This window comes from Paroedura picta, chromosome 7 (assembly GCF_049243985.1).
Source record: "Paroedura picta isolate Pp20150507F chromosome 7, Ppicta_v3.0, whole genome shotgun sequence".
Lineage (NCBI taxonomy): Eukaryota > Metazoa > Chordata > Lepidosauria > Squamata > Gekkonidae > Paroedura > Paroedura picta.
The window spans coordinates 95,955,667-95,972,651 of record NC_135375.1 but is presented as its reverse complement, the minus strand read 5'-3'; the positions used below and the strand labels follow the sequence as shown (position 1 = coordinate 95,972,651).

The window sequence follows — 16,985 nt, the reverse complement described above, 5'->3', positions numbered from 1 at the left end:
GAGGAGATCAGCCCTGACTGCTCCTTAGAAGGCCAGATCCTGAAGATGAAACTCAAATACTTTGGCCACCTCTTGAGAAGGAAGGACTCCCTGGAGAAGAGCCTAATGTTGGGAGCAATTGAGGGCAAAAGAAGAAGGGGATGACAGAGAATGAGGTGGCTGGATGGAGTCACTGAAGCAGTTGGTGCAAGCTTAAATGGACTCCGGGGAATGGTAGAGGACAGGAAGGCCTGGAGGATCATTGTCCATGGGCTTGCGATGGGTTGGACATGACTTCGCAACTAACAACAAAGTTTGTAATGCAGACCAATGCCTCCCATTTGAATAAGCCAAACTATACAAGTCAACAGAATGGTCAACTGGAGGAGCTCCATCCCCTTTGCCTTCTTGGGTTGGGATTAGGGTGAGAGAAGATTTATGGCGGGTTCATTTCTTTCCTGGCAGCAGAGTCCCTCTCTTATCCTTCCAGAAACACACACACACACACACATCAAAGTCACAAACATGTGATAACTTGACTGCCTACATCCTGTGACACTGTTTACCTGTTCCCGTCAGTTCAGTCCCGGCAACGGGAATAGCCTTCTGAAGTTCTTTTTCTCTGTGTCTGGTGACAAGGATGTGGCAGAAGTAAAGGAGGCTGGGATTCGTGTGGTAGTGATCCATGAGCAGCATGCCAACCCACGTCTTGAACCCTGCGGGGAGACCATAGTTAGTCTCTGAGGCGTACCAACAGCACTTTTTCTGCTCATCAGGGAGAAGACAAAGAAGAAATATCTGCGGGACCATCTGTCACCCTATGTCCCCACAGAGCTCTGCAGTTACTAACCTGCTGGTTGTTCCCGGCCCCAGGAAAGCTCACTTGGCCTCAACCAGGGCCAGGACCTTTTCGGGCCCCCCTTGGTGCTAAGCCGTGGTACGCCAAGGTCACCTACGGCGGGGGTTATGGCTCCCCTCTTGTCATTTCCCTATTGGATTTATACCACCATTTTCTTTGATCTATGTGTTGTAATTTTATGTCCCTTTTTATTTTGTTTTTTTTTGGGGGGAGGGTTAATTGTGAACGATTGTAACCCGCCACGAGCCAGTCTCGGGAGTGGCGGGAAATAAAAATCGAAATAATAATAATAGTGGGCTATTAGTGACTTACCTGTCCCCAGTACCCTTGGCCACAGTGATCCATGCAATGGTCACTTACAGACTGGACTTCTGTAACTCGCAGGCCTTCCCTTGTCTCTGACCCAGAAATTGCAGTTGGTGCAAAATGTGGCTGCTAGGGTCCTCTCCAGGACTTACCTTTCCCTTCCTCTCCCTACAAAAGACATCCTGGGAGGTAGGTGGGGCTGAGAGAGCCCTGATATTACTGCTCGGTCAGAACAGCTCTATCATGGCTATGACAAGCTGGCTGCATGTGGAGGAGCAGGGAATCAAACCTGGCTCACAAGATTAGAAGCTGCCACTCTTAACCTCTACATCATGCCGGCACAAGTGTAATATATACACATAGGCACCTTATGACAGATCTGGGGATCCTCCAGGTTTCCCCCCATCACTTACCCATGTCGCAGGCTTCGTAACCTTTGGGCATGACTGGCCTGTCTATGCGTCCAATTAGCCAGGTTCCCAAAACGATGCTGCGCAACAGCCTCATCAGACAGGAAATCAGGCCCACCACCACGGTGTAGAAGAACAAGAAGTAGGTGAAGTTTTGGTATGCCTTTCTGCAAAGGAATCAGAGACATCTCTGAAGTGTTACTTCAGCTGACGCCCTGCATTGTAATGGGTTGTGAATGGGGAAGTTCTGCACAGGACTGGAGGGCATCGGAGAGCTGCCCACACTGACACCCATGACAGACGGAAGGATGCAGGTGTTCATGCTGAGCTGCCCACAGTCTGCACACTGCTGAGCCATCCTCCTCCTGCTGGGGCAGGTGTCACTGAGTGCGGGCATGAGTCCTAATCACCATGTCCTAAAAAAACCATTGCACCAGCCCTAAGAAAGCCCTACATCAACCAACCTCAGAGGCCTACAGTGTTTCCTCCGAAGAAAAGAGCAAGAGCCCGGTAATAAAGCAGCCTTTCTCGACCTTCTTACCGTTGAGAACCCCCTGAAATGTTCCTAAGGCTTCGAGAAACCCCATGATCATGTTGAATACGGTTGGGAAGCTTAGTTGTGTACATGCTCCCCCAGGGCTCCTCCTCTGCCCACCTCTCCAAGCCCATCACTGGCCATTTGGGAGGGTGTATGGGGCAACATGACCATATATGGTCATATCACCCAATAAATGTTTAATAACATTTGTAAAAATATATACAAAATTAATTAACTCCCACGCATTCAGGAAATAGGGAATAGGCTGCCTAAGGAGGTGGTGAGCTCCCCCTCACTGGCAGTCTTCAAGCAAAGATTGGATACACACTTTTCTTGGATGCTTTAGGATGCTTTGGGCTGATCCTGTGTTGAGCAGGGGGTTGGACTAGATGGCCTGTATGGCCCCTTCCAACTCTATGATTCTATGATTCTATGAAACCCTTCCAGAGCCATCAAGAAATACCAGGGTTTCAAGAAACCCTGATTGATAAAACCTGCTTTAAAGACTAACAACATTTTTGGCAGGGTATGAGCTTTCGTGAGTCACTGCTCAGTTCTTCAGTGACTCACAAAATCCCCTCCCCTCTCACAAATTCTGTTAGTCTTTTAGGTGCGACTGGACTCTTGCTCTCTTCGACTGCTACAGACAGACTAAGATGGCTACCCATCTTGATCTATCTCCATGGGGGGGGGGGGGATTCCTGAGAAAATCTCACGGAACCTGGGCAGAGGGCAGAGAACTGATCAGAAGGGAGCAATCTTTCACACATGAGATGCACTCTCTATGCAGAGTAAAACAATAGCTGAGGGTGGTGTTCCTAGCTATTACATATCTTAGAAGTTGGGGCTCCAAGAAGAAACTCTATACCAGTATTTGTTGGGGCTACACCTAACAGGTTTCTCTTGACCACCCAGCTATACTTCATAATTGGTTTTAGATAAGAGTGCATTATTTAATATAGTTGACCACTGAGGAAGACCCACTGGCGCTTGATCTGTTCATGAGCAGTTAGATCTGTAGTCTTTATATAGTTTTTACTTTGTTTTAACCTAATATTGGTGCGCGTTAATAAATAACTGTAGAATTTGATAATTGTTTTATAGCTCAACTTTTGAGTTCCTGCTTTTGAGGTTAGAACAAACACGCCGAAATAAACATGCAAAGGAGCAAGAGTGGCTTTTAGCACCCACTCTTCAAAGCGTGGCTAGTCTTCCTCAACAAGCAGAATTTCCCCCACGTCACCACGTCTGTGAACTCTGTGCAGTGGAATAATTCCAGGGAAAGGAAGAGAGAGGGAAAGAGCCCCTCTGGCAGGTACAGACCTGTTATCGAGTGCCAGTGGCTTCTGCTTGTCTTCTGGTGAAATCTTGGGCTGGAGAAAGAACCTCGATGCCATCAGAAGCATCAGCCGCTTGATCAGCAGGACGAGGAAAAAAGTGAGGCTGAAGAACAGGGGGCAGAAAAGAGACGGGTCTTGGCAGATTGTAGTGGAGGTTATCGGAACCTCCATAGGGAGAACTGAGACTGCCCGCCTCTTGTCCCAGGCCCTCAACATCCTGCTCCTTGTGTAGCTTCTGTCCGCTAATAAAGGGAGGGGAGGGTGGAGCTCAGCGGCAGCACAGCTACTCGATATGCAGGAAGTCCCAGGTTCAAACTCTGGGATCTCCACTTAAAAGGACCAGGCAGTGGGTGACACAAAAGACCTCTATCTGAAGCCCTGGAGAGCCACTGGCAGAATGAGTGGATAAGGCTATGATGGAGCAAGGGCCCGATTCAGTATAAGGCAGCTTCATGCATTCACTGGTTAAGACTACAGTCCAATTCACAAAGGGACAAATATGCACAAAGGAGGGAACTGAGCACATATCTCTCCAATGTGCTTCATCTCTTCCAGTGCTCATGCCAAGGACGCCTGCCTGAACCCCAGCCCTTGACAGTACAGAAGGCTCCACTGTGCTTCTGTATGCCGCATTCGTTTACCCTGAAATCGCCAGGTCTGGGTGGGATGCATGAACTTTGGGCTAAGGGTCACTTCCCCTACAACAGGCTCAAATTATTCTTCACCAGCTGTGTTTGAACTTGCACACTATTCACTGCATGGTGCCTTAGTGTTCATGCGCATGACATTTCCCTGCATGCACACTAGAAGCAAGAGACATCCGTTACCCACTCAAGTGGCCATCCTTTGCACATTTACAAAGTCTGGTGCTGCCACCAGAAGACCTAGTTATATTCTGGTAACATTGTAGTTCTTTTCTATATTCGATAATATGAACCATGCCCACACAATATTCTGCTGGATCAAGACTCAAGGCACTTTTACTGGCATAACTTTCTGCTGGATCCTTGTCAGGATCTTGACTTACAAGCTTATCTTAGAAATGCTTTTCTAGATTTCATAGCATATGAAGGACGTGCAATCATGTTTCATACACTGCTGATGACCATTTTCAAGGGATGTGAGATATACAATTGTCTTCCACTGATGCCCCCAGTCCACAGAAATTAGCAACTTCCTGCCTGGAAGATTATGGCAGTTATGTGATTTGCATGGACCTGCGACGTGGACAGACCTGATTATCACTTTGGTAGGTTTTTAAGGACATGGAAAGAAAAACTGCTATTGTAGTAGTTGGCATAGTACTGAAAGTATTCCAATAGCTATCTTCTGGCATCTTTTCCTGGTTCTTCTTCCTGGATTCCCCTAGGACGGTGGTTCTCAACCTGGGGGTCAGAACCCCTTTCAGGGTTGAATGACCCTTTCACAGGGGTTGTGGCAGGGTAAGCAGCTTGGCTGGGGACCCCATCCACACAACAGCCTTGCAGGGTAGATTGAGATAGAGCATTCGTCTGTCTGGAGCAGTGGAAAAGAGTGAGATCGGCATGGTGGGACAGGAGGCAGAACTGAACTGAGAAACTCCAGGAAAAAAAAACAATTTATATACCATCATGAACAATGGATCTTCATGCCATGGTCAGTTTCGGTTTAATTTCTGTGAAAGAACCCTTGCATAATTTATGGTTGGGGGTCACCACAACACGAGGAAGTGTATTAAAGGGTTGCGGCATTAGGAAGGTGGAGAACCACTGCACTAGGAAGAAGAACCTGGCCTTTCCTTCAAACATTGACTCTTTATTAACCGTATAATTATTTTTATAATGTTCACCTTAGCAAGTGCACTTACATCACCATTCCCCACTTGTCCAGCAGTTCCTGCCACTGACCATGTATCATGGGTATAATCACAATATATATGAAAACCATCACAGCCACCCACTGAACCAGATGCATGATAAAATATCCTAAAAAACAAACAAAACGAACGTCAAGTTGTCAGCAAAAGCAGGGACGCCCCATAATCTAGGCCAAACACCCGCCACATGTTCACATACCCCATACTGTGTATGCAATTTGCCAAGAAGAATATTTTGCCATTGCTACCTGTTGGCATTAAAAAAAGAACAGTCATTTATGCAAACATATGATAGCCATAATACAGGAATGAAATATATTCGTAGCACTTCCAAAGAGTAAACTAGTTATAGAATCAGCACATCTCTGGGCCAGGTTTTGGTGTGGGGGTGAGGAGGGCAGGATCCACAGCAAAATGCAAAAGACCTCTCGGACAAACAAAAGCACATTACATTACAAAATGACACTACTTTGCTCATTAAGAACATCTGTTGTGTTTCATACAGAACATATCAACAAGTGGTATGTGCAGAATAAACATGCGGGTGGTCTAGATAAGGCTCATAAATACACCATGTGCATATTCTTCTCTGATGAATATTGGAAGGGCTCAAATGTTAGCCTAAAAATGACACCCTCTCCAAACTATAGCTTCTGGTTTACATTTTAGGATACCTCCCACATTCACAGTACAGATTATCCGATGGGCTTTTGGGGAACTGTAGTGTCGCCTGTTACACCTCCAACTTTTTAACACAGCCTGCACAGTTAGGCTGGCAAACCCCAGCATGATTCAATGGGAAGAGTAACGCACAGTCCAGATCGGGAAGTGATTGGGAGTCAACTCGAACAAAATCCAAGTTGGCAAAGCCAGCAGTGGGAGATCATCCAAGGGGAAACAGCGGAAACTCACCACGCTTAAAGAATGTGAAACTTTAGCAAAGTCTGCCAAAAGGAACTGCTTCTTGCCCACCCGCAGCCGCTTCATGTGTTTCCTAGGAAGAAAGCAAGGTTGTTAGAGACTGGTGCACATCAAACCCCTCTCTGCCCCCATTCACTTGCCTCTCATGGACTGTTTATGCACTGGGAACTTCTGTGCCCCAGCTTCCATGCAAGAACACAAATCGGGGGCGGATGAGGCACGCCGGGCCAAATGCTCTCCCATGTGGGTGCAGGAAGAGGTGGGGCAACCTGCCACTACTAAAACTTCAGCCTGCAGCCCGGCATGAAACCTCAAGTGCATAAACGGTCATGGAGGCAACATTTGCCCTCCGTTTTTTCCCCCCTTCAGGGACTGAGCCACCCTAGTTGTCTGCTTTCTCCTTTTCTGAAGAATTCTGGCTCTCCCACCCTGTCACAAGATAATATCTTGGCTGTCTGCTCAGCCCAGGAACCTGAGGGAAGGAATGGGAGCCCCCACAGGTTTGGCCAGGCAAAACAAATTCCCACACACACTGAAAAGAAATCCAATACATAATGTTGCCCAGTATTTATACCCGGGTGCATAGCTAAACAGGGGGGAATCCTGTAGGCTCAGTCACTAAATCATCCCATTCCCCAATCTCGCAGAGGTAGGTGCTACAACTAACTACATTTAACATTATGTCTGCACGGGCCTTTGTTGCTAAGCGAGGAGCTCAAACTTCGGTTTGTGAATCTGTTTATGACTATGGCAGCAAACCATGGTTCAGCACAAGACCTGGTTTGCAGAAATTTCCATGCAGGCGTACTGTTAGCTGGAGAAACCTCTGAAAATGAATGGGAGGGGGGGAATGCTCACACTAGACAGAGGAAGCAGGTAGGGTGTGTGATCCCAAGCAACATTCCCACCATGCAAGCCTATGTAAAGTTACTTCAATCTAAGCCCACTGCAGTAACTCTGCACTGACGGCATTATTCATGGCCTGGTTAAGTTTACGCAGTTGAGCAGCGTTATGTCTGGCCAGGCCCCTGTACCCCAAAAGGTATTCATACCTATAGCAGACTAAGATATGGAACACGTAAATGATGCACGTCAGAGAGGAACTAGCGGTGGTGGCTAGCCAGGCACCTGCAAGAGAAGGAACCATCATCTTAAGACATTCCCTTGTAGCCCCACCCACCACCATCCTGGCAGCATTTTAACTGCACACATATTAGAGGGAATGGACAACTGGAATCAAAGTTCAGTGCGTCACATTGAAATAGAACCAGGGCAAAGACCCAGAAACTGCAACTGGTCCAGAATGCAGCAGCACATGTATATTTTTATATGTATATAGGCTCCATATTAGGCAACTGCATTGGATCCCCATTGAATTCTGGGTCAAGTTCAAGGTTCTGGTATTGACCGTTAAGGCCATACGCAGTCTGGGCCCATCATACCTGAGGGACTGGTGAACTGACTACACCCCCCCAGAAGCGCCTCATTCAGCCAATTTGAACTAATTGGTCATCCCCCGTCCTAGAGAACTACATCTAACTTCAAACAGGGCCAGGGCCTTTTTGGTCCTGGCCCCTACCTGGTTGAACAGGTTCCTGGAAGAGCTGTGGGAACTTTCTCCATTCTGATGGGCCTGCAAAACAGAGTTCTTCCACAAGGCTTTTGGTTGGTAAATGACTAGAGATAACATCAAATGGTCCCTCCCCAAGACTAATCCATCCCTGGAGACGGGGGGGGGGGATACAAAAACGAATGGTTTTTAGCTGATGCGGGTTGATTTATTCTTAACTTGCTTTCAAATTGTTAAATATTTAATATGTATTACTGATTTTAATGATGTCAACTGCCACAAGCAGATACATGCCAGGAGAGGTGGTATCCTTATCCATGGTTCTGCTATATATTTGTGAAACAGCCTGGGGGGTGGAACGTGTCCGGCTGTCCAAGTTGGAATAGGGCCAATCAGGTTGCAGCCAGCTTTGACTCAATTGGCCCTGCCCCTGCAGCTCCCACCCACAGTGCCTGTACTCTAGCCTCTTTGCTCTCAGATGCGCATCAGTGCCTGGAGCCAGCAGCAGGTAAAGGGAGAGGGTCATGGGCAAAGGGACATGGTGGAGGGCTTGCTAATGAGGGCCTCTTAGCCTGCTAGGCTGGGCCTGCTGATGAGGGCTTCTTGGCCTGCTAGGCTGGGCCTGCTGACGAAGGCCTCCCAGCCTACTGACTGCCTGCTGAGCTCTGTCCTGGCCCTGCTAACGAGCTGCCCAGCCCCCGCCTGCCCCACTTGATCTGGCTGTGAGTTGTGCCCCAAAGCCACCTTAAGCTGCCTGGCTGGGGGCGAAGGGAGTGGACCCTTTCAAGGCCCGTTCTTAGGAACGGGCTTTGAAGCTAGTACATATATAATTATAAAATAAAAAATTATGGAGTCTTTAAGAGCCAAATTGCATGTTATGGGCAGACATGAGAGAACCTGGGGCCACCAGCACTATTTAAAACAAAAATTACGCAATTTTTAATTCCTGCAAGGACCAGCAGCACATCAGCCTCACACACTCTTCTCCCCCCCCCCTAGCCTTCTCAAGTGCTGAAACAGGACCCCCCCACACACAGACACACAAACTATTTCAGTAGCTGAAAAGGCACTGTGGGGTGTCAGAATTGCATGGGGCACCCACGACACAGGCCTGATCAGGATCAAGACCCTTGTGGACATTATTAAATGGCAAAATTCTCATGCCCATCTAGAAGGAGTGGGTTGGCCCTGTGGTTGCACTCTTCTACCACTTCTGTATTTGGGCCCTGACAGCCAGTAAGTTGCAGAGGTTACTGTTGAACAAGGACCGTGGAAGCTCAGGCTAAGATTCTCTCTAACTGAGGAGCTGGCTGGCTGATCCTGGATCAGTCATTCTTCCTTGACCCAAGCTTTTCTCAAGGGGTTGTTGTAAAGATGGAGGAGGAAAATCACTTAGGCTTCCCTGAGCTCCTTGGAGGAAACATGGAGTAAAAATATAATCAACTGGGTAAAAATATAAACAGCTACATTTCCCCCCCCCCATGACCCCAAAGAGGGTTGAGGTCATCAGACCAAACCTTGCATGGGATCCCTGGGCCAAAAGAGGTGAGATTGGCCTTGACCATGGCCATTTTGGCCTTGGTCCTAACTGGTGGGATGCTCTGCTAAACAAGATCAGGGCTCTGTGGGACCTTAGCCATTGAAGTATTTCCTTCACTTTTCTCTCCACGACCGTTTATGCACTGGGACCTTCACTGCCCCACTCCCCTGTCAGGAGCACAGAATGGGGGTGGATGAGGTGCACTGGGCCAAATGCTCCCCCATGTGGGTGCAGGAAGAGGTGGGGCAACCTGCCACAACTAAAACTCCAACCTGCAGCCCTGTATGAAACCTCCAGTGCATAAACGGTCCACTAGGCACCCTGGCAAAGGAGCACAAAAAATATAGTTTTGACCAACAAAGCAAAATAAGCAGTAAACTGTCTCTTGTGGCCTTTGCAACTAGAGGTCAGAATCTGGCCCAAACAAGAGCTCGGGTACCTCAACAGGGTGCCCTTATCAGGAACTGTCCCCTGCTCCAGACGTGCTTCAATTCCATGGGATTTTGCTCTCCAACGCCCTCAAATTCACAGGCCTCCCCACTATTTGTACTATAGGGATATCATTGCCCATGGTGCTCGGGACTACACTGCTAAACATTTCTCCCCTTTCCAAACTCCAGCAGACTTCATGAGAAGCATCAGAGGCAGAAGCTACCTTGATTCAGAATCACACACCCCATCACATCTGTACCTGAAGCAACTTCTATAAATTCTTGCACCGAGCGCATTTCTTCTGAGAAGTTGAAAGCAGCAGCAGCTCCCTCAAATTCATTTGCCAGGTTTCTGGCAAGTGCTGAGATGTACTTGTAAACAATGATCTCAACCATAATAAACTGGAAGGCAAACGGAAAAAGGACAGAAAAGGTGGGTCTGAATATCTGAAAGGAAGCATGTGACTGCATGTACACACACATGGTTTTCTGAGGTTTGTTTGTTTGTTCAGCTTATATACCACCCCTCGCTATGCTATCTCTGGGCAGTGTACATAGAACAGAGAAACAAGAAAATACATTAAACATTTGCAACCACCTGAAACAAAGAAATATAACAGCAATGGCTAACGAATATGTAACATATATCAGATAACAAAGAACAGCCTAACAGATGTGTGGACGTATTGGGCGTTGGTGTTACTGTTTCCTGGAGCCTAGGTTGCTGATGGGGGTCCTCGTCACTGGTCTTATCCAAAAGCCTGGCAGAAGAGGGCAGTGCCCGACAGCCCAGGCAAGGCAGTGACGAATGAGAATCCTCTAGATTCCGCAGCAGGCTCTGCAGTCCCTATACAAGAAGTAGCAGCCATTTAACTGCTGGGCGGGGGGGGGAGGGATGTGCCACGCAGGCCCTTCACATACCATGTAAAGGCAGATGAGGACAACCACCGATGTGCTGATCATTCGGCTTGGGAACCGAAAGTAAGGATCCCATTCGTACAACTTCCGCTGAATCCAGGATTTCTCAGGCGGCCTGTGAGTAGGGATGAACCTATTGAATAGCAAGCTCAGGGACAATAAAAGGAAGCTTTACCCACTTCTTGGGGAGGGGGCTGTGGCTCAGCGGTAAAGCCTCTGCTTGGCATGCAGAAGGTCCCAGGTTCAATCCCAGGCCTCTCTTGATAAAAGGACCTGATGTAGGATTACTGATAATATTTATGAGGCATTTTGAACACTTTTGGTTGGTCTAGAAATGGTATTACTTCATTGGAGGTGGGAAAGATCTCTGCCTGAGACCCTGGGGAGCCTCTGCTTATCGGAATGGACAATGCTGACTTTGAAGGCCCAAGGGTCTGGTTCAGCATAAGGAAGTTTCATGCATCATGTGTGTCTCTTCATGATTCCTAAATTGCCTATAGAAAAGCATTTTAACAGGGTCCCATGTTCAGCTTTGCCCTTCAGTGCTCTGCTTCAGCCCTTCATCTTGAGGCAGGGGGCTGGCCTGTCCTTAACCAGCAACGATCACCCCCACACCCATCATTCATCAGCAGTCCTCACATCCTCTCCCACTCTCTTCCCTCTAAGGTGAACGACTTGGATCCCTCCTCCCTGCTCTAGAATGACAGAGCTGGAAGGGGCTATGCAGGCCAACCTCCTTCTCAAGACTGGATCAGCCTAAAGCTTTCGTGACATGTAGAGCACTCTAGAAAGAGTTTGGTCAGTTGGAGATCTGTTATGAAGACATTTGGCGATGCACTTTCCACCCCAAGGCCCCCAAGGAACAGAATGACCCTCACTGCAGTGGTGGTTTCCTCATCAGTTGTTGGACATGCAGAATTTGATGACGCTCCAGAAATGTAGACTCCTCCTGTGGGGAGAATGGAAGGAATGATACATGGTCTTATGAGACCTTCCTGGACTTTTTTGCCACTGAGGAACCCCTGAAACATTTTTCAGGCACGTCATTGACCCTCCAGGCCCATCATTGACCATTTTGGGAGGGGGGGGGTCGACATGACCCTATCAACCGATAAATGTTTAACAAATTTTTAAAAATCTAAAAATTATTTAATGCCCATCCATTCAGGAAACCCTTCCAGGGCCATCAAGAAACCCTAAGGGTTCACAAACCCTGGTTGAGAAAGCCTTCTCTATGGCCACACTGACTTCCCCCTGATTCAAGAAATCAGAAGCATCATTTTGATGTATTTTACCTTTTTAAAAAAGCAGAAATTGAATGTATCACAGAACAAATGCAGAAGATGTTGACAGCTCACGCTGGTCCATGAACCATTAGGAGCTTGGCCGGTCCCCTGCCTTGAACACAGTTCAGAGTTGGGACACCCTGTACCTTGACATCCAGAAACCCCAAGCAGCCATTGTTGGGGATATGCCCCCCCACCCCCAAAAGGGGCCAGGGAACTCAGCAGGCAATGGACAGAGATATCATACCCTGAACGTGTGTGGGCTCTTTATAAGCACAGGGATATTTTATATAGGGCTTTCATGACTTTATATAGCTTGGGTGGGAAAGTAGATCAAAGTCCAAGGCACATCCAAAAACAACCAAGGTTTCCAAGGTCCTAGAAATATTTAAGCATCACTGCTGGATGTGGATTCTTGCAGGAAATGCCTGTGGATCCAATTAAGAGTCACTTTTTTGACAGTCTGCTGAGGCAGCTATGTAGTTATCAAATACATGAACACGTTTGGAAAGAGACAGGGAGGACTACAGTCGTCAAGCTCAGACTGTCAAGAGAGCTCCCAGGGGGTCCCTACAAATCGTTAAAAAGTGGGAAGGCACTCACGTGACATTTTGAAAGTTGGAAGAGTGGGAGATGAAGGAGCAAAGACTGTCCTTTTATTTCGCCCCAGATTTGTCATTAGAGTAGCTAACTTGAACCAAAAGAAAAAAGGAAAGGAACTTGGCAGATTTCCTAGAACCCTGACTCTTCAATCCTAAACAGAGTTACCCCTCTCTAAGCCCACCGATTTCGGTGGACAGTTCATTAATTCTCAGACTCTTGCTGTCTTTAGGGGGGATAGTCTGTTTGATTCCATATCCATTGGGGTCCATTTCTGAAATAAAAAAACATCTTCTGTGAACAGTAAAGAATATGAAAACCTAAGGAAAGAATCTCAAGAAGACAGGAAGAAAGAAGTAATAGGGAAACACGGTTTCTTTAAAAATACTTACATGTAGAACAGCCTCCCCATTGAAGATTTTTAATGATTTCACAAAGATGCGAATAAATTGGGCTATCAGGAAAAACTGGCACAGGAATGAAGGCCAGTACAGAATGACACTTTCATACTGTTGTAAAATCTGAACACAAAAGAATATTAACAGTGTTACCGGTACACCTTCTCCCACCCTCTTTTATGTTTCTGCTTAATTTATACATAGGAAAAACAGCTGTTCCTCATCCTAGAAATCAAACCTCCTGTTCCCTGTAGACAAGTATACAACTGCTAGTAAGATTCAAAGGTCAAAGTAGTACCATGGACAGAAACCAGAGGGACAAAATTCCAGGGATCCTGGCTACTCCAGGGCCTCTTCTGCATGATGGAAAAGCTGATGAAAACTCACTAAATATATTGTTGTTTTTCTGATCTCTGCACAGAACAGTGAATTTACTCCATAAAACTGATTTTGCTCTGCATGGTAAACTCCCTCTTCGGTGCTTTAAGCGTCTTTTAAGTGTTGTTTCTGAAAGACGCTTTTCACCGATTCATTTCTCTCCTGCCTGCCTGCCTGAGACGCTCTATTAGTCATGCAGAGAAGCTCCTTAGTTATGCAGATAAGTGACTGCATTAGAGAACAAAGCGGAGTTGGCAAAACTACAGGGGGCAGGGCTATGAATTGTTTCATGCAGAAAGCATTGCAACGTAATTTTTCAACAGACTATATTCAATGCTTAACAACGATTGTAATATAATAAAGCAGTCTAAACTGGTTGTTTTTTAAACTGTTTTATTTGGCTCCGTGCAGAATACCTCCAGGAGCCCACAAAATCCGGTAAGTCACAGAATTTGTTTTCACATGGTATTTGAGTTGTGTCTAGGGAGTGGGACCTGTGTGGTATTGTTGGTTGGGAGCCTACAGTGGCTCTCAGCAGCCCTATTCATGAGCAGCCAACCTCTATAATTACAACCAAGGCTATTGCCCAAAACTAAAAGCTCAATTCACAGATTTCTCAATTAAGCAGTAATGCTGAGAGCTTTGGTTCCCTCTTGAGGAGAAAAATGGCGGATCAGCAGAGCACATAAATGCCTCTGCTTGTTGAATGTTTTTTCCATTCTGCCCAGAGAGATTTTTCACACTTCTTCACAAAGTTTCCTTACAAAATCAAAATAATGCTATGAAGAGGAGCAAAATAGCTCATCACAGTGAGGCAGAAGGCAAGTCAGTTGAGCAAGCGATTTCAGTAAGGCTATACTTATTGTTTGAAGACTGATTTCCAGTTCTGCGATACTGCCCTGTTGCATTATGTTGTTCATGTCACCTATCTATTCTCCATGGTGCTGTCAAGTCACAGCCATGACCCCATAGGCAAGAGGCAATGAGCCATTGCTGTTGTCTCACCCTGGATTTCGCATCCAACTTTTCACCAAGGTTGACCTTGCTTAGCTTCTGAGATCAAGCCACCCTGGGCTATCCAGGCCAAGGTACAGTGTATTTGTTAAGGAGCACCACCATTTCCCAGATATCTGGATGGTCTGCCTTGGATATATTAAGTTGTATATTGTATATAATGTACATTCTGGGATTTTAACTGCAAAAAAGACATCATAGTCAAGCAAGTGTAATTAAAAAGGGAGATTAAATCAAGTCACACAGAACCTAGTGAAAATAAGTCTTAGTACCGTATAAAGGTAAAGGTATCCCCTGTGCAAGCACTGGTTCATGTCTGACCCTTGAGATGGCGCCCTCTAGCATTTTCATGGCAGACTCAATATGGGGTGGTTTGCCAGTGCCTTCCCCAGTCATTATCGTTTACCCCCCAGCAAGCTGGGTAGTCATTTTACCAACCTCGGAAGGATGGAAGGCTGAGTCAACCTTGAGCCGGCTGCTGGGATCGAACTCCCAGCCACATGGGCAGACAGCTTCAGGCAGCATGTCGCTGCCTTACCACTCTGCACCACAAGAGGCTCTAGTACCATATAATAGAGGACAAATATTTAAGTTTCAAAATTCAATTTGTTTGTTCCATGCAGTGCAGGATTTCTTGTCATACTAAGTCAATCTTTGTTTCTCTGAGGAGCCAGAAGGTTGACATGCACATAAAAAGGTTTGACCTTATCTAGGAAGGTTCTCCTTGTTGACAAACGAATGTTGATAGTGTGGATAATGGAAAGTCTATTTTTAAGACATCCCTCTCCAAATAAAACTATTCCACTTTTTAAAGTTTTTATACCATCATTTTCCCAGTTGAACCACTACACCACTCTGGCTTTCAAGAAATACACAAATAACATACTTGAAAAATGAGAAAGGGACATAGGTGGTTGCCAGTTTGGGCAGAAGGACAGTCAGGGGCAGGGAAAGGAGAAATTAACCCTTTCCCCCACTGGCCAGCTTTACAGTGAAACCTGCTCCTATTTCAATACACAGGCATACATTTCCCCCTATAGGTGAAAGGAGTGGGGGAATTGATGCTGAGTGGGGGGAAATTGTTCAGGATCATTGGAGTCTGCAAGATCTTGTGTGCATAACTGAGAAGAATATAAAGGGTGTCCTGCAGGGGGCATCAGATGAGATATATATTTAGCATAGTTAGGATAGGAACTTCCTGATGATTTTAAAATTATCTCCTCCAGTACCCTGATTGGCTCAACAGGGGACTTCCTGCTCGCTTGAGCACAGTCCCCCCTGCTTCCCTCAAGAGCAGCAATTGGGCAACAGAAGAAACACAACAGCTGACAGTTAAGTTAGCTCTGTCCTTTCCTCTCCCCTACATAGTTGTTTCTCTTCTGAATAAAAACTACTTTAATCTTTAAGCTTCCTGGTGCTCCGCTCTTCCTGCATCCTGAAACTCTGCCAACAAGGAAAAGGTTAAAGAAAGGATGTTTTTTTGCCTTAAACAAGCAACCTCTGATTCCGTTAAAACAAACATGTTTTAGGAACATCCTTCAGGAAGTTTTATGTAAGCCTTCATTGCAACATCTAGTTTGGCCTAACCTCCCTCTAGTTCCCTTGGGCCCTGTCCATGGTCCTGACACTGCATATGTACCTGCTGTATTTCTGACCCTTGAACAACTATCTAAAGACACCTCAAACCACACATACAAGGCAACCTTTCTTCCGCAGGCCTCTCTCTTGAAGAGGACAGGCATGGGAAAATAAAATATACAGGCAAAATAAAATGCCTGGGGGAGGATATAGTTTGCTGCTTCATCTACTCTCATCTCACTCAAGTACTGGATCAGTCTGGATTTCTGTAGGCCAGTGGTTCTCAACCTTCCTAATATAGTTTCTCAAGTTGTGGTGACCCCCAACCATGAAATTATGCAAGTGTTCTTTCCCAGAAACTGAACCGGAACTGACCAATGGCGTGAAGATCCATTGTTCCGGATTGTATATAAATTGGTTTTTTCTCCAGGGTTTCTCAGTTCAGTTCTGCCTCTTGTCCCACCATGCCGATCTCACTCTTTTCCACTGCTCCAGGCTGACGAACGCTCTGTCTTGATCTACCCTGCAAGGCTGTTGTATGGATGGCACCCCCCTGACCAAGCTGCTTGCCCTGCCATGACTCTTGTGAAAAGGTCGTTTGACCCCCAAAGGGGTCTTGACCCCCCGATTGAGAACCACTGCTGTAGGGCAAATCCCCTCATTCAAGAATGGGAAGCCTGACCTTACAGAAGCCTGGAATTAGTGCACAGCTCTCTTGCCACAGCCCTCCTGGAGGAGCTTCAGGAGAAAGGGCTAACCTTTATTTTATTCCCATCTGAATGCTGATAACTCGCCTCTGGATGGATGGAGAGATGGAGAGACAGAGAGATAGACAGACAGACAGACAACAACCTTGCGGGGTAGATCAAGATAGAGTGTTCATCTGCCTGGAGCAGAGGAAAAGAGCAAGATCGGCATGGTGGGGCAAGAGGCAGAACTGAACTGAAATGCCGGGGGGGGGGAATATTTATATACAATCATGAACAATGGATCTTTATACCATTGGTCAGTTTTGGTTTAGTATCTTTGAAGGAACATTTGCATAATTTTATGGCTGGGGGTCA

General features: G+C 46.5%; 1 protein-coding gene across 2 annotated transcripts in view; it reads right to left on the bottom strand.

The window, feature by feature from the left end:
• LOC143841343 (stimulated by retinoic acid gene 6 protein-like) overlaps positions 1-16,985 on the bottom strand; it is a 57,793-nt gene that overhangs the window by 3,529 nt on the left and 37,279 nt on the right. For both annotated transcript variants that reach the window (XM_077345519.1, XM_077345520.1), the window contains exons 7-17: positions 12,946-13,074; positions 11,546-11,616; positions 10,671-10,782; positions 10,010-10,151; positions 7,261-7,336; positions 6,200-6,281; positions 5,487-5,535; positions 5,279-5,396; positions 3,416-3,535; positions 1,558-1,721; positions 546-695 (exon numbers count right to left, since the gene is read on the bottom strand). In XM_077345519.1, coding sequence (XP_077201634.1) covers positions 546-695; positions 1,558-1,721; positions 3,416-3,535; positions 5,279-5,396; positions 5,487-5,535; positions 6,200-6,281; positions 7,261-7,336; positions 10,010-10,151; positions 10,671-10,782; positions 11,546-11,616; positions 12,946-13,074 — 1,213 coding nt within the window. The remainder of the gene's footprint in view (positions 1-545; positions 696-1,557; positions 1,722-3,415; positions 3,536-5,278; positions 5,397-5,486; positions 5,536-6,199; positions 6,282-7,260; positions 7,337-10,009; positions 10,152-10,670; positions 10,783-11,545; positions 11,617-12,945; positions 13,075-16,985) is intronic.